Source organism: Diabrotica virgifera, chromosome 4 (genome assembly GCF_917563875.1).
Source record: "Diabrotica virgifera virgifera chromosome 4, PGI_DIABVI_V3a".
Classification (NCBI taxonomy): domain Eukaryota; kingdom Metazoa; phylum Arthropoda; class Insecta; order Coleoptera; family Chrysomelidae; genus Diabrotica; species Diabrotica virgifera.
In genome coordinates, this window is record NC_065446.1 from 111,306,968 (window position 1) to 111,325,770 (window position 18,803).

Sequence of the window (18,803 nt, forward strand, 5' to 3'; positions counted from 1 at the left end):
ATGGTAAAACAAATAGAAGAAAATTATTGTTAATGAAATATTAAAGAAAATAAAGTAAAATAATTATTTAAAAATAAAATAACAAAGATGTGACGTTTGTAACGTTACATTATCTAGCACATGTGATGAGAAACCAAGAACGTTTCGGTCTTCTCCAACTTATTCTCCAAGGGAAGGTAAATGGTAAAGGAGGACCCGGACAGGAGACACATTTCCTGGCTTCAAAATTTACGAAAGTGGTATAACACTATTACCACTGAACTGTTCCGCGCTGCGGTAAACCAAGTCAAGATAGCCATGATGATCGTCAACATCTAGAACGGATAGGCACTTAAGAAGAAGAGAAGGGTCTTTAGCGTAATATCGTCGGTCTAATGAGAAAATTGCCTAAGTCACAAATTGAAAATTTTACAGGAGGGACCACAAACTTTTGTACAAAATTAAAAAAAGCAAAATGGCCTAACTTCATGCAATACATAATTGACCAAAATTAGTTAAACAAAATATTTAAACAAACTTTTTACTTATACTATATCCATATTCATAATAAAAATATACTTATTTATACAGGGTGTTTCATTGGGAAACGGAAATACTTTAAGGGGTGAATAAAGGTCACCGAGCCGGTTTTAGATATACTACATTTTTTACCCTACCGACTTTTATAACGAGTTACAGGGTGTTTTATCGATTTTGAACATGTTTTTCCTAAGCCATAACTTTGGAACCACCCTGTATATTTTTTTGATATTTGGTACACATATGTCTCATTCAAAACCCAAACGACCGACATACTAACCATAAGAAAAATCCAGGTCCGGATTAACAAAAAATTATAAAGTAATTGTGACCTTAAAACAACACCCTGTATATTCAAATTTTGAAAATATGTCTGCATATTTGAAAAGAGCACAAAAAGTAAGTTTAACGGTTTGCTTAAATTTTTCGGCCAGACAATTTTATTACTTTAATTTTGAAATTATATTGAATTTTTTAAGAACTCCGACATTAAAAAGCAGGTATTATTAACTTTTAGTTATAAATTATTAAAGTTAAAGAATAAATACTCGTTATAAAAATAATTAATACTTATTTACCACATTGGAATGACCCAATTACTAATGACAAGAAAAATCCAGATCCGGATTAACAAAAAAATAAAAAGTAATTGTGACCTTAAAACAACACCCTGTATATTGAAATTTTGTAAATTTGTTTGCGTATTTTAAAAAAACATAAAAAACTGGGTTATAAGGTGCATGTCAAATTTTTACGCAGATAATTTAATTACGGCAATTTTGAAATCATATTGATTAATTCTGTCAAGGTCATGAGAAGCTGCCAGAAAAATGAAGAACAATCCCAATGTAATTAGAAAATCGATTCCAAATCTTTTAAAACGAGCAAGGAAATGTATCAAACAAAATGGCGGACATTGTGAGCGACTATTATATTTCAAATATTTTTAATTTATGTTAAATTGTTGAATTGTTTAAACGAATTTTTTTATTAGATATAGCTGTTTTTTTAATTCTTTACTAAATCATTAAAATATCCCAATTCTCGCAATTCTAATTTTTAATGATGTGCATACATTCCAGAGGATCCATGAAGCCAACGTAGTAAATAAATATTAAGTAATTTTAAAATAAGTATTGATTCATTAAAATTAAATTATTAAAAGTTAATATTACCTGTTTTTTAATCTCAGAGTTCTTTAGAATTTCAAGATAATTTTTCAAAATTAATGTAATTAAATCAACGGCTTAAAAATTAAAATGAACCTTTAATCACAGTTTTTTATGCTCTTTTAAAATGCGCAAACAAATTTTCAAAATTCCAATATACAGGGTGTTGGTTCAAGGTCACAATTACTTTATATTTTTTTGTTAATCCGGACCTGGATTTTTCTTGTCATTAGTAATTGGGTCGTTCCGATGTACTTTAACTAACTTTAATAATATAATTTATAACTAAAAGTTAATAATACCTGCTTTTAAATGTCAGAGTTCTTAAAAAATTCAATATAATTTCAAAATTAAAGTCATAAAATTGTCTGGCCGAAAAATTGAACCAAACCATTAAACTTACTTTTTTGTGCTCTTTTTAAATATGCAAACAGATTTTCAAAATTTGAATATACAGGGTGTTGTTTTAAGGTCACAATTACTTTATAATTTTTTGTTAACCCGGACCTGGATTTTTCTTATGGTTAGTATGTCGGTCGTTTGGGTTTTGAATGAGACATATGTGTACCAAATATCAAAAAAATATACAGGGTGGTTCTAAAGTTATGGCTGAGGAAAGAAATGGGCAAAATCGATAAAACACCCTGTAACTCGGTTATAAAAGTGGGTAGGGCAAAAAATGTAGTATATCTAGAACCGGCTCGGTGACCTCTATTCACCGTTAAAGTATTTCCGTTTCCCAATGAAACACCCTGTATAAATAATATATTTATTTACTTATATTTGCTAACGCTTTCAATCAAAACAACTTCAGAAACACTGACATAGGCAATATTCGTCTGAATGGGAGAGAACGTTTAGACTTCAGCAAAATTCGTTTAGCATAATTGGCGCGAAATAAAAAATAATGGCGCTTGTGGGATTTGTCAGGCGGTAACTTTTACCGTCTACTACTAGATGACACCAAAAAACCATTTTCGGAAAAAATGGACTTAGGCAATTTGCTCATTAGACCGACTATATCGACCATTAATAAATAAAGTAGAATTAGATGTTATTAAACCTTCCTTGCTCCTGACGAATAAAATTTATGAGCCATCTTCTGTTATATAATTTTCCAACACTAAACTCATTATAATCACAGTCACTTGCAGAAATTAGAGAGAATACCTTCCTTTCAAGGACAAAACCCCACATTGTACGGACATTAACTCCCTTTCTGTTGTCTCTTTCAATTTGGGAGGTGGTTTATGAATGAAAAAGGAACACGATAGCCTTGGCGTTGCTTTCAATGAATTGAATAAGACGCTTATCTGCAATGCCTGCTTCCCCCCATTCTCGCATTGTGACCTATTTACCTTATCTCTAAGGAATTAGCGCAAATACAACCCATTATGAATTTGTTGTCGGGCCCATTTCTGGGTAGAATGTAAATATGGAAATTGCAATGCGTGCTTTTGCATGCAAATTGATGATGTCCATGAATTGCTTATTTTACTGATAAATATTCAAGCTTTCCTTAAATTAGACATGGAATAAAATTCACTGTATTTACCTATTCTCATATAAAATTATTTTTTTCTACAACCGTGTTAAAGATGCAATTTTTCTACGGCCGTGCTAAAAGAGCCACTTTCACGCACGCATTTCCTTTCAGAAAGTGTCACTTTTCCGCACGGCGTGCGTGAAAGTAAATTTTCCCGCAGGGCGTGCGGGAAAGTAAAATGCCTTGTAATATGGCATTATAATATATTATAATACATGCAATAAACTAATATTTATATATTATTTACTGATTTATTTCAAATTTATCTTATTGTGTTCATGTTTTAACGGAATTAGCGCGATAATTCGATGAAATACAATTATTTTGACATAATATTTAAAAGTCAGATCAGTAGAAAATTACAATGGTTTTGAATCGTCGTCATGGAAACCAATATCGTCGTCGTGGTAACCCATTATATTGAAAGTTTGGTTTTGACAACCTTGTCAAAGAATTAATTTATGTATTTTCACTTCTAAATAAAATTGATATACCTCTATTTTTTGTGGCTTTTTTCCAAACGTACGGCCCCAGAAAAAATATTGTTGACAACTCATGCGGAAAGTGTCTTCCCCGCACTACACTGATTGCCCGAACTCCGCTATCGCGTCGTTCGGGTCAACGGCAGTCTCGTGCGTGAAAGTATCACTTTCCGGACTAGTTAGGAAAATAACTATCTTAGCACTCCATAGAAACGTTAAAAATGCTACTTTAACGCACTAGCGCTTTAAAATTTTTAAGGCACTGCAGTTAAAAGTGAATTGTCAATTGTCATTGTTATCCAAGAACATTCAAAAGCCGTCTCTTTAAATTAATGATGAGATTTTCAAGTAGAATGGCATTCTAGTAATGTTTACATATCCACACCAGTGTGAATTTTACTACACGTAATTTGCCGTGTAAAGACAGAAAAAGTAGGGATACCCGTAAACATTTTGCGAATTATGTACCGATGGCCTTAACCTTAATATTAATAGTACCTACAACTTGCGCAATTTGAAAAAGGTGGTTTAAAAGGTTTTTTAAAATTTAATTTAAACTGTATTATTGCATTTTTAACACGTTTGTAGAAAAAAACTATTAAAATTTGTTAAAATATACAAGAATAAAAGTACAATAAGATGTTATTCTATAGTTGTTATGATTTACGTATTGACAGTAACGGCAGTTTTGATGTAATGTCAAGAAAAATATAAAAATGGAATGTCAGTCAAATTCAAGTAAAAGTTTTTGTAGATATTGTTCTGTAATTGAGAATGAATAAATTATAATTGTTGATATATAAGACGTTTGTAGAAAAAATATTGTATGATATACGTGTTAAAAAATACATTTTTAAGGCACTCACGTGAATTGCAGAATTCGCTTTGCTCATTCTGCAAACTTTCACATGCGTGCCTAAACGTATACTTTTAACACTTACATTATAAATAACTATTAAGTAGAATTGTTATCATTTATTATGTGAATTATTAAAATATGGCAAATATTAAGCACATACGTTTAAATCTGCATTTTAGTTAAATATTGTAATGCTATGAGATTAAACGACAATTGATTATAATGAGAATTCTTCGTCTTCTTATTATGCCGTCTTCTGAGGAAGGCGTGACGTCTTAACCTTTTGCAACGTGGAATATCTATTGAACACTGAGGTTAGTCCAATCTCTGATATTCATCAACCAAGATTTCTTCTTTTTTGTCAAGCCTTTTTTCCCCTCTCTTCTTCCTTGCATGATGAATTGTAGCGGAGAATATTTATCGTTTCGAAGTATGTGGTCCGGATACGCTGTTTTGCTAATTTTAATAATTGTGTTCATAAGCTTTCTGCCATGTCCAACTCGTCTAAAACTGCTTAGTTTGAGATTTTTGCTTCTTCTCCTTCTTTTTATATAGACATGACTCTGTCTGTTTTTTAATGTGCCTCTAGTAAGTTGTCGTTCCATCGTTTTCGTGGTCTTCCCACTGATCGTCTTCCAATTGGGGAACCGTCTCTCGCTCTCCTTACTACTTTATTTGTTGTCATTCGGCTTAAGTGGTCGTTCTATTCTATTCTTTTTTTTCTTACCCAGTTATTAATGTTGTCCACCTTGCATCTCAGTCGTATATCTGTACTTCTAGCTCCGTCTCATAGAGTCTTACCATCGATTTTTCGAAAGGTTTTCATTTCTGCTGTTTCGAGCAATCTTTTTGTCCTCTCTGTGTCGGGTCGTGTTTCTGCCACGTATGTTATTATTGGTCTGATGACTCTTTTGTAAATTCTGCCTTTCATTTCTTTTCCGATATTTTTATTTCTCCATATTGTGTCATTCAGGCAACCTGCGGCTCTGTTTGCTCTATTCCCTTGATCTTCCACTTCTGCTTCGAGCCTTCCGTAGCTAGATATTGTGATGCCTAGATATTTAAATTCCATAACTTGTTCCATTATCTGACCCTCCAACTCCAACTTACATCTTATTGGATTTGCTGTTATAATCATGCATTTTGTCTTTTTGGGGGAAATTAACATGTTAAATTTTCTGGCTGTTATGTTAAATTGGTGCAGCATACGTTGTAGATCATCTTCACTTTAAGAGGATAGTATTTCATCGTCTGCGTAGCAGATTATTTCAATTTTTTTTCCTCCCATCTGGTATGCTTTTTTAGTTCTTATTTTTTGAACTATTTCATCCATGATCAAGTGGAACAATAAAGGACTCAAGGAATCCCTGTCTTATCCCATTTGCCGCTTTAATTGGGTCAGTTAGTTCATCTTCTACTTTTACATTTATTGGGTTGTTCTGGTAGATGTTTCGATCGTTTTAATTATTCCTGGGGTTTCCTCTTTGAGTATAACAAATGGATAACGTCCTTTAATTTGACCATATCAAATGCTTTCTTAAGGTCCACGAAACATAAATATTCCTGTTTTTTTATTCTAACGATTTCTCTTGAACTTGCCTCATTATAAATGTAGCTTCAGTGCATGATCTTCCCAACCTGAAACTTCGTTGTTCTTCTGAGACTTTTTCAGTCCAAGGAATTTTTGGAATACAACTATATAGCCATATTTCGAATGCCTCTTCGAATTTTTTTACGGATAGGGTTTTCAAGGTCCAAGCTTCTACCCCATACAGAAGCTGCACCAAACATAACATCTGACGAACCTCAATTTGATGGCCATACCCAATTTCTTATTTGTAAATAATGAGTTTTATCTTATAAATCCCTTTCGAGCGATTTCTATTGGGATCCTTTAAAATGATAATTACATTTTACATTTTGTTTGACGTTTGGATATCCAGTTTTAGAATAGTTTTAGTTGTGTTTTATATATGTACCGGTTTTCCTTATACCGTTAAGTGTCGGGGTGTCAGTTCCTGCAGTAGCGTTTCCAACCATTCCTGTACATCGATTTCGTATATTTCTTTGTTCCAGTTTTCTTTGGTCTTCCTATCCTTTAGCAAACCCTCCTCGAAAACCCGAAGTTTAGCAGGATTTTTTCTACCCGAAACTTTCGTAATTTCCAAAATTTATGCTTAACCTCTGAGTGGCACTTTCCTGCTATGGACGTGGATAATAATTTCAGTGATTTTTTAGATAAGTTTGTCTGTGTCTTCAATAAAGCATTTCCTCTAATTTCAATTAAGCCAAAACATCGCAAACCCTGGACTACTAAAGGTATCCGAATATCTTCCAAGAATATGCGTTCTCTACTCTACATCAAGAAATTTACTACCAACGTCTCTATCACTGAATATATCACCAAGTACAGGGCAACCTATCTTAAACTTATAAAATCAGCTAAAAAAGTGTACTACCAAAACCGTCTGGGAAGCTCTGAAAGTGTTGCAAAAGAAACTTGGCCCATAATAAACGATCTTCGTGATAAAACCCACACTTCTCAAACATTTTCCCTTCCAGAGCCTGAAAATCTAAATGAATACTTTGTTAATGTGAGTAAAAATATTACATCAACTATTTTGCCACAAAAAGATCCCATTTCCTATCTCCCTAATTCAAGATAGGTCTCGAATTCATGCTTTATAAAACCAGTCGATAAATCTGAACTGATCCAAACAATCAATAGTATCAAAAGCAAATCTTCCTGTAGTACTGACGGTCTATCGATAAAAATTTTTTCTAATCTCCCAGAAAATGTGTTGGAAGTCCTCATCTCACTGATTAATGATTCTTTTGAGAAAGGCAAATTTCCAGAGTGCCTAAAAACTGCCATCATTATTCCTCTTCATAAGGGTGGGTAAAATTTCTAATACCTGCAATTATAGACCTATTGCACTACTACCGGTACTCTCCAAAATTACTGAGAGACTCATAAAATCCCGACTTACGTCCTTTCTGGTTGAAAACAACATTTTATCACAAAATCAGTTCGGCTTTTTAAATAATAAATGCACCACTGATGCCATGTTTTCTGTACTACATGAGGTTTATCAAGCACTGAGCAATAATCTTCACACTGCCACGGTTTTTTGTGACTACGCCAAAGCTTTTGATTGTGTAAATCACAACATTTTGATAAAAAAACTAAATTTCTACGGAATTTCTTTGAATTGGCTCCAATCTTACTTGGATGATAGGAAACAACTGGTTAGAACAAATGATACAGACTCTAGTCTCAAAAATATTGTATGTGGGATACCTCAAGGATCAGTATTGGGTCCTCTACTTTTCCTTATCTTTATTAATGACATCACTAGTTTAAAAACCAGTATCACTTGGAGCAACTCAAATATTGCAACTCTTCATGCTACTATAACTTCTGATCTACTTACAATATAAACCTGGTTTGGCTCTAATTTACTCTTGTTTAACGTAGATAAAACAGTAGCATTATCTTATAAAGGAGCTCTCCAACCCTTACCTCTTAATAACAGCCAGATCAGTACTGTTGATTCTGTAAAATATCTTGGTATTTTTTTAGACAACAACCTTAAATGGTCCCTCCATATTAACTTGTTAAGGAAGAAACTATCTTCAGCTTGGTATGCTATAAGATCTGTTTCGAATGAACTCAATTTAGCATCTTTCAAAATAACATATTTTTCTTTGTTCCAGTCACATCTTCGTGATGGTCTTCGTTTTTGGGGTTCTGGTACAGCTGCCCAATTCGATGTTATTTTCAAATTACAAAAAAGAGCAATAAGATATCTGTTTGGCCTCAGAAGAACAACACATTGTAGAAGTTACTTCAAAGATTACAGAATTTTAACCCTTCCATCTTTATATATTTTAGAAACTGTTTGCTTAATTCGTAAACATCTACATGTCTTTCCACCAAGACCTAATCATGACTACTTCACGAGAAATTCTACCTTTGACTTCTATTTACCGACCCCGTCATCTGAGTTAGTAAAGAAATCTATATTATATTCCGCAAAAAAACTTTACAACCATCTCCCTCTACAACTTAAATCTGCAGCATCTTTCCCCAAATTCCGTAAACTGACAAAAGCCTACCTATCCGAAAGACCATATTATGCAGTAGAAGATTTTCTTAATCAATAACTAAGAAATTACAGTACCCTTTGCACAAGTAGTATTTTTATTGTTATTTTTCATCTGTATTTGGGTGTCATATGCAGCAGCTTAACTTTTAAACTTAATTACTAGTAGTCTGGGCTGATTATCGGAGAATAGGCCATTTTTGGGAAAAGTTATTTACCAGCAATTTTATTGCTGAAATCTAATCTTATGATTGTATATATTAATAATATAGGTATGCAAAGTCCGCAGATAGTGTGCTACTTTTTTATAAACAAAATGGCGCCCGAAAATCGTGTTTTCTTCAATTTTTGCTCTATAACTCCAAAGATTTTAACTTTACACCAGAAACACTCAAATAAAAATTCACCGCAGTTAAATTCTGCATAGAGACGTGTTTTTTCCGATTTACTTCCACGAAAACTTTCCCCGGAAAAAGCGGGTATTTCCAACAATATCTTTAATCTTCAACTAAACTTTTAGGTAAGTAATTGTTAATCAATAATTAAATAACTTGGTAATCTAAAAGAACTTTTTGTATAGATTATAATTCCAGAAGCCAATGGAAATTCAATGAACAGTTTAGCAACAATTGAATTGTTAATTAAAAATTTACGGTCGATATAATAACGACAATAGTTATGATGCATAAGAATAATTATGATTTTTTCATAAAAAGATACTCTACCTATCTAATGTACTTTACAGAATTGAAATTGGACTATTTAGGCGGCCTCAGGAATATTTTAAAATTATAAACAATTTTTTGGCTTATAAACAAATAGAATATCTCGAGAAACATTAAACTAAATTAAATAGTGAAAACGGTATTCGAAAAACAACGGCAGGACGCTTTTTTTAAAAGAAAAAACGTTTAATTACGACGGGTGGTTCCTGAGATGGTGGTTCCTGAGATACAACCTTTGAAATTTGACCGGAATTTACGGCAAAGATATAAACAATAGGATCATAATTTTCAAACTATCACCTTTTTATTTTTGTCCTCTTTCTCGACACCAATTTTCACATCCTTAAAATACTCATAACATATATTATTATAATAAAAACTATCGATAATACGTGTGAAAATTGCCAAAAATAGCAAAATTCCAATCAAAAATTAGGTTGGAGAAAATGTAACCCTCAAAGTTCAAAATCGGTATACGTTAAAAAAATGCATTTTCTCGGCTTCCCAGGGAGTAATTTCCTTTATTCTTTTTTTGTTTCCAAGTAACTCGAGGAGAGGCTTTGAACTAATGCGTTACTAAATGTCAGACTTGCTTTTGTTTTGTTTTAATAAATTAATTTATTTATTATAACGCAAAATTTTAATTTGTTTAAATAAAAATTGTTTAAATAATTATACAGCTTTCAAATGAGAATATTTATGTTTTTAACCTTAAAAGGTACACTTGTAGTAAGTTTATCTAAAAAAAAGGCTACAACTGGAAAAAATATGTAGTTTTCTGTTCTTATAAATAAATTAATCTATTATAACAAAACAAAAGCAAGTTTGACATTTAATAATGAGTTAGTTCGATGGCTCTACTCGAGTTATTAGGGAACAAAAAAAGAATGAAGGAAATTTCTCCATGGGAAGCCGAGAAATGCATTTTTTTAACATATACCGATTTTGAACTTTGAGGGTTACATTTTCTCCAACCTAATTTTTGATTGGAATTTTGCTATTTTTGGCAATTTTCACACGTATTATCGATAGTTTTTATTATAATAATATATGTTATGAGTACTTTAAAGACATGAAAATTTTTGTGGAGAAAGAGGACCAGAATAAAAAGGTGATGGTTTGAAAATTATGATCCTACTGTTTATATCTTCGCCGTAAATTCTGGTCAAATTTCACCGATTGTATCTCAGGAACCACTCGTTGTAATTAAACGTTTTTTCTTTTAAAAGAAGTGTCCTGCCGCTGTTTTTCGAATACCGTTTTCACAATTGAATTTAGTTTAATACTTCCTGAGATATTCTATTTGTTTATAAGCCAAAAAATTGTTTATAATTTTAAAATATTTCTGAGGCCGCTTAAATAGTCCAATTTCAATTCTGTAAAGTACATTAGATAGGTATAGTGTCTTTTTATGAAAAAATCATAGTTATTCTTATGCATCATAATTATTGTCGTTATTATAGCGACCGCAAATTTTCAATTAACAATTCAATTGTTGCTAAACTGTTAACTCAATTTCCATCGGCTTCTGGAATTATAATCTATATGGAAAGGGCTTTTATATTACCAAGTTATTTACTTATTGATTAACAATTACTTATCTAAAATTTTAGTTGAAAACTAAAGATTTTGTTGGAAAAACCCGCTTTTTCCGGGGAAAGTTTTCGTCGAGGTGAATCGGGAAAAACACGTCTCTATATATAATTTAACTGCGGTGAATTTTTATTTGGGTGTTTTTGGTGTAACGTTAAAATCTTTGAAGTTATAGAGCAAAAATTGAAAAAAACACGATTTTCGGGCGCCATTTTGTTTATAAAAAAAGTAGCACACTATCTGCGGACTTTGCGTACCTGTATTATTAATACATACAATAATAAGATTCGATTCCAGCAATAAAATTGCTGGTAAATAACTTTTCCTTGTATTTTGCTAATAAGCCCAAAGTATAGGTAGACTATGCAATTTGCAATTTATTTAAATTTTTAAATTTTGCAATTGATTAACTGTTTAACTTCATTATTATTATTATTTTTTTTTAATTTATACTGACGATTTATGTAATTTTAGTAAATTGAATTGTTATTGTTTTGTTTTCTTGACTTTTTGTAAGCTTTGTCGATACAATTGTACAATCTTATCATGACAATAAAGCATATTTCTATTCTATTCTATTCTATTCTATTTTATCCTTTTCTTGCCATCCCAACCAGCCTCCCATACTTGCTTAACTATGTTGTTTTCACTCATTCTAGCCAAGTGTTCGTACCACCTGAGTTGGCATTCTTCCATTTTGGTTATGATAGAATCTACGTTAACCCAGGAGCAGCGGCGCCGTTAGAAAAAATCTAACATTTTATCCTTTTTCGTGATAACTTGATGAAAAATTTTGCAACATAACTTTCTACTCGTAAGTGCTTCGAGGTTGGGTGTAGTAATGGGTAGATCTATTTTCTTTTTTTCTTCTTCTTCTTCTTCTTCGTATGTTTGTGGAATTTATGGCTTTGGTGAGAACCAATTAGTTTTAATAATTGTTAGAAATAATATTTCTAACATAACAAGTAAATGAAAATACTATAAAATAAAAATTTGTTGTAAATTCGTATTTTTTAACTCCGTATTGTTAGATAAAATCTAACGCGTGACCGATTACGTGACAGGACAGAGCGCGACTGTTCCCGGGTTAAGTCCCGCTCTTATTTCCTCGTTTTTTAATTTGTCCATCCTTGCTACTCTTTCTATTCCTTCAAGTATTTTCATTTCCATAGCTGTGATCTTTGATGTTAACCTTTGCGTTTGTACCCACGATTCACAACCATAATATTATGTTATTGTTGGTACAAACACCGTTTTATAAGTTTTTATTTTTGTTGTTTTGCTAACCTCTATTTTATTTAGGAATACACCTAGGAATCAATCCATTGTGAAGTTTGTTGATTTGTTGTTTGTTTTATCATCTTTTAATAAATTACTTTTAATGGGAAATAAGCCACAATTGTACCAAAAAAAATTATTTTATTAACGTTTCGAAGCCCAAATCGGGTTTCGTTGTCAAAATACAAAACACTACTAAAATAAACAAAAATGTTGTTGCTAAGTAAAAAAATTCTTCTAATACTTTATTTAATCTTACTCATTTATATTGGCAATTCAGACGCATATTATACATTTTAAAGTAGAAGACTTTAAAATGATATCGCCAATATTTATGAGTTGCGTTCCTGGGACGACTTTACTAAAAGATAGGTCATTCGATTACATGAAATCAATCCCAACTCAAGAATATCCGTCACAAAAAAGAATGTGTGTGTACTTTGTACGCACGTAAGAAGTTATACTTCTACTACATACTTATTATGTGATTTTTAAGACAATACAAAAACTTTAAAAAAATAAAAGAATAAAACGCACACAAACCCATTGAAAAATGCCACAAAGAAAAAATGATTTCTGAACGATAATAATTGTTGTCAAAAATTTTAAATATGCATTTTCTGGAAAAAAAATATATAACAAATATACTTACAATCATAACATGCATAAAAAAATAAAAAAATAAAACTTGCATCGGGAATTGAACCCGTGAATTTCGTGGCGGTTTGATTCGTAATCGAAGCGTAGACTCACTCGCCCAATGTCACATTATTTATCATGTGGAAAAATACGGTAACTGAACGTTTTACTGTTTGACAGTTGTTTTGAAAATTAAATTATGTAGTTTAAATTTTGTCGAAGAAAATATAAAAATATAACAAAACAGTAAGAAAACAATATATTAGATGAAGATTGGTAGAACTTTTGTTGGTAATCAAATTAAGTATGTAAATCAAAGCATTACATACCTACTAGATAAATAAATCTACGCCAAAAAATCATAATTTAAAAATAAAAATCGAACCTAATTTGGGATTTCTCTCTAAAATCCTCATTCTTGAGAAAATAAATGTATGTATTTCAACCTAATCCAAATGTATAATTACAATATCATTATAATAAAAACTACTTACCAAATTAGAATGAGTTTTCCTTGTCCAAAATAGTCCAAAAGTCCAAAAATATAGGTATATGAAAACTATTTAAAAAGGCAGTATAACTATTAACTAACTTTTGTTTGTTGTTTCTTTTCACACAAATTTTAAAACGCAACAACCATAAATAATCTAACTACAGCTGTGCCACAGCCGCCATATTGAATAATTTTTGACATGTCATTTGAACATCCAATCAGAACAAAGTTATAATGCGCATGCGCCCGGTCGCTAGGTTTTACCATATAAAAATTCACCCTCTATCGCCGGTAAAGAAGTATAACTTCAAAAATTATAGCATGTGATCTGTCTTTAAAAAGACAACCAAATGCAACGATGATAGTAAAATTCTCGCGTTTGAGATTCCATAGTAAATCACCAGGGAAAACCAGGAAAAAAACTTTGCGATACTATCCCGATATCGTAAGTAGTTGGTCTTACATTTAATTTACTTTTCATAAAACTAATACCAAGTTCTGACTTTAATATGTTTAAATTATAAATAATATTAATAATACATAGATATACAATAAGTAATACTAAAATATAAAATTTGTACTAACTCGATATGTTATTGACTTACTAATCATGGTATTTTATTTCTATTGACTTCCTCTTTCAGTATGGGTAACCACATCCTACTGTATTCTACCGAGGAATTTGCGATACAATTGGTTTGATTTAGCATAATTAGAGCCGCTTCTTTGATATATCTCTTTTTACTATCTAATTCTTTCAGGACTATACTTGAATCTCTCCACTGAACTCTGTGTTCATTATCCCATGCATGTTGACATATTTGAGATCTATCAAATTCTCTATTTTTAATATAAACCTAACAGTGAACAAGAAAGAACAAAGAATAGTATTTATAAAATAGCTTGTGAATGCGAACAATTTTATTTAGGTGAAACATCAAGACCATTAAACGTTAGAATAAGTGAACATCAGTCTTATATTAAAAATAGAGAATTTGATAGATCTCAAATATGTCAACATGCATGGGATATTGAACATAGAGTTCAGTGGAGAGATTCAAGTATAGTCCTTAAAGAATCAGGTAGTAAAAAGAGAAAAATCAAAGAAGCGGCTCTAATTATTCTAAATGAAACCAATTGTGTCGCAAATTCCTCGGTAGAATGCAGTAAGGTATGGTTACCCATACTGAAAGAGGAAGTCAATAGAAAGAAAATACCACGATTAGTAAGTCAATAACATATCGAGTACAAATTTTATATTTTAGTACTACTTATTGTATATCTATGTATTATTAAGATTATTTATAATTTAAACATATTAAAGTCAGAATTTGGTATTAGTTTTATGAAAAGTAAATTAAATTTAAGACCAACGACTTACGATGTCGGGATAGTATCGCGAGGTTTTTTTCCTGGTTTTCTCTCGTGATTTACTATGGAATCTCTAACGCGAGAATTTACTGTCATCGTTGCATTTGGTTGTCTTTTTAAAGACAGATCACATGCTCTGATTTTTTTGTGACGGATATTCTTGAGTTGGTATTGATTTCATGTAATCGAATGAACTATCTTTTAATAAAGTCGTCCCAGAAACGCAACTCATAAATATTGGCGATATCATTTTAAAGTCTTCTACTTTAAAATGTTTAATATACGTCTGAATTGTCAATATAAATGAGTCAGATTAAATAAATTATTAGAAGAATTTTTTTACTTAGCAACAACATTTTTGTTTATTTTAGTAGTATTTTGTATTTTGACAACGAAACCCGATTTGGGCTTCGAAACGTTAATAAAATCATTTTTTTTATAAAATTGTGGCTTATTTCCTATTAAAGTAATTTATTATAAAAATGCCACAAGAAAATAGCTTCAGAACAACATCATCTTTTAAATTACGTTTTTTGATTTGGTTAACTACACTTTTGCTTGCAGTTTTAAGATAACGGACGCGTAGTTAGTTTGTGAAGAAGGAGAGATCCTGGAATTTTAAATGTTTATTATTTTTTCTATCTTATGGCTTCATTATATGATCAATTGACGTTATATTTTTGCATAACCGCTCATTTATCACTTTTCGATATAATATAAAGTTTAACGAATGGTATAGATTTTCCATTTGTTGATGTGATGGATTGTAAATTCTGTCGGACACTTTTAAAAGTTTTTAGTCAAATCGGGAAGTTTTTACTGCTGCCAATATGGAGATATTCATTTACATCTTAATCAATAGTTATTGGCAATGAAATAATAGAAAATTGTATATATATTTATTTAAATAAACTTTTTTTTTAGGATTTGTACTTAATCAAGATAAATCGTTCAAGGAAGGAACATATACAGTTGTACTAAAACTTAATGATACTTCACTTAATAATAAAAGCGTGGATTCTGTGGTAAGTGTACATATAATATATAAATATATATTGCTCAAAAAGTACTTCTTTATTTTTCATATTTTTTAGCAAAAACTAAGTACAAATCTCCTTCTTTTCCTGCTCCTTCATTAGCCTGTTTGCATGCACTCCTGGAAAAAGGCCTCCCCTTGATCCACTCTTCTCTGTTTTGCGCTATTTGGTGCCAGTTTCTCCTCAGTTTTGCTTTAAAATCGTCTAGCCACAGGTTTTATGGTATTCGTCTACTACAGCTGTGCTCATGTCGCACTCCGGGCACTAAAGAGAGTCAACTCAAAATTTAGGATAATCTGGGTTTTCACTGTTTTGTTGACAGTTTATTGTTACGCACAACACCACATAAACAGAGTTACAAAAACTTCCACGTTATCACAGCAGAGGCCGCTTGAGTCTGTTTTGATGAACGGGAGTGAGAAAAGTGGCTGCCTCTACACAGCGACATTTTTAGTTGACTCTAAACAACGAAGGTGTGTGCACGCATCAAATCAGATTTAATTTTAGTTGACGCTGTTTAGCTGACTTTTACGCTTAAAATCATACCAAATAATTTGAATTGATTCCCTTTTGTTGGTTTAATTTGTGTTTTTTCCTGATTGATTTCGTGTTGCATCCGTTTTGTTGAAATCGGTAAGTATTATTTTATTGTATATTTTGTTTTGTTTCTGTTTTGTTGAAATATGTTGACAGTTTTGAATTGCATCTGTTTTCGTGCACAACTGTACAATTTAAGTTTGTATTCATTTAACACAGGTTTTTTTGAACTTTTTCATTTAGTATCAATCTGTATACTTGTTTTTTATAATTTCTGTCTGAGACATAGTAAATTTACTTACGTATTTGCAAACAGCATAGGTTTTTTTAGTTGACACTCTTTTTTAGCTTTTATGATGAGCATTAGCTTTGGTTTCCAATCTTTGATGTTTTGCTTTAAAAGAAAGTTTATAATCATGCCACATAGATGGTATAAGAATGAAATATGAAACTAAAACGTCATCGTCAATCATTGGGTTCAAGTATTGTTTGGAAAAGAACACTTTTAATTTCTTACGTCATCTGTACCTACTACATAATAATGGTAATTCTTTTTAGGCAACTAGATCCATAATTTTTGACGCATTTATACTTTAAAATTTCAGATAAAAATATCGAATCGAGCACGCTTATTACTGAATATGGCCTTAAACAAAAATCGAATTAGTAGAAGTAATGCAGTGAGTCCAGATAACCTTTTGCATAATAACACAGACAAGGTAAGCGTCAATTTTTACTCAAAATCCACGCCATCACAAGAAGACATGCAGAATTTGTGTTCAGAGCCGTCAACATATACAACCAATACTGACGATAAATTACATTCTTATCATACACCCCAGCTATTTCCACAAAGAACAGAAGATAAAAGTGAAATTGACGATTCAGATAACGATCCCGATTTCAAAGTAACCCCCCCGAAAAAAGGCGTTTGGTTTTTCCAGCTATCGTGCGACGATTTTCTTCGTCTTCTACATCAACCAGTAGCAGCAGTAGTTCTTGTGCGAGCGATTGCACTGAGTGCCTAAATAACCAGAATTCCCTCCCAGTCGAAAACGTTTCAAGAGCAGAACAAGAAGATGGAGCTAATGTCTCTGATACCAACCCACTTTCCGAAACCGTTGTCCAATTTTCTGAACAAACGAGTCCTGTGCAAGACAAGATCTGCAAAAAAGGACGCAAACAGCCACAAAAGTGGAAGAGCAATGTTTCGAAAGCATTAAGAAACTCTGGTCAGGCCTACCAGTATATGTCAAAATCAAAAAAAAAATATATCTGTTAAATAATAATTTTTTTTTTTGAAACGTTTATTCAGCAATCTGTTAGTTATAAAAATTCTAACAATAAGCGTCTTTGGGGTTTGAAATAAAAAAGAATTGACGTTAGAGAGGTCAGTCCAATGACTGGACCTCTAGTATGGAACAAACATGACATTCCGATAATATGCTACATACAAACATACATTTTACATTTACAAACAATACATATATCTAAAATATAAACACAATTACGGTGAGGTATAAGACTTATTTATAAATAAGGTCCGGTGGATTTTTACGTTTTAGTCTGTGAGTTTGTTGACTATTATCAAGCAAGTTTATTGCCAGGGCATTTGGATGGCTTTGTGTAAAATGGGGCAAAATATGGGGCAATAATGGGCAAAATAATAAATAAATTTGTGATAAAATAATAATGTTTATTATTTGAAACAACTCAAAATAATTCAACAAAAGAAGAACAAATGAAAATATCGAAGAAAAGATACGAAATTAAAATCAACAAAACAGGTGCAACTAAAATTTTGAATTTAATCTTTTAATATTGCATCTAGTTTAACAGGTACTAGAGAAAATTAAAGAAATAGCACTAATGTACTATGCTATGCTTTTAAAATCCGGTAAAATTAATCATCACAAAAATTTGTGTTTTTTTGCGTTTCTCAAAAATAACATTTTTTGAGTTAACTCTCTTTAGTGCCCGGGGTGCGATGTGGTCTCCAATGTACAATGTTTCTCGTTCACTTTTCGTCGTTTCGCAGTGCCATGTGTCTTAGATACTCAGTTCCATTTTATTTGCCCAATTCTTCCAATTACATCTTACACCTTCGTTCTGCTCGCCCCTTCGTTCTGCTCGCTACCCTGCTGTTTAACTTCGCACTGGAACATGCAGTAAGGAAAGCTCAGCCACAACTGACAAACGGATTTGCCGCCCAAGGATCAAAAATACTATTGGCCTTTGCGGATGACGTGGACACAATTGCACAATCCACCAGAGATGCAAAAGAAGTTTTCACCCAATTCGAGAACGGAGCAAAGGAAGTTGGTCTTAAGGTCAACGAGGACAAGACCATGTACATGGTGGTTACGAAGAATCTAAGACCAAGGGTTAGACAAAACGTAACAATTAATGAATACAACTTTGAAGTCGTCAAAGAATTTAAGTATCTGGG

The 18,803-nt window shown here is 31.8% G+C and overlaps 1 protein-coding gene across 1 annotated transcript in view; it reads left to right on the plus strand.

Annotated features, from left to right (window-relative positions):
• Positions 1-18,803, plus strand: part of LOC114341076 (melanoma receptor tyrosine-protein kinase) — a 735,210-nt gene that overhangs the window by 420,955 nt on the left and 295,452 nt on the right. Inside the window, exon 6 of the mRNA XM_050649582.1 lies at positions 15,705-15,805. Coding sequence (XP_050505539.1) covers positions 15,705-15,805 — 101 coding nt within the window. The remainder of the gene's footprint in view (positions 1-15,704; positions 15,806-18,803) is intronic.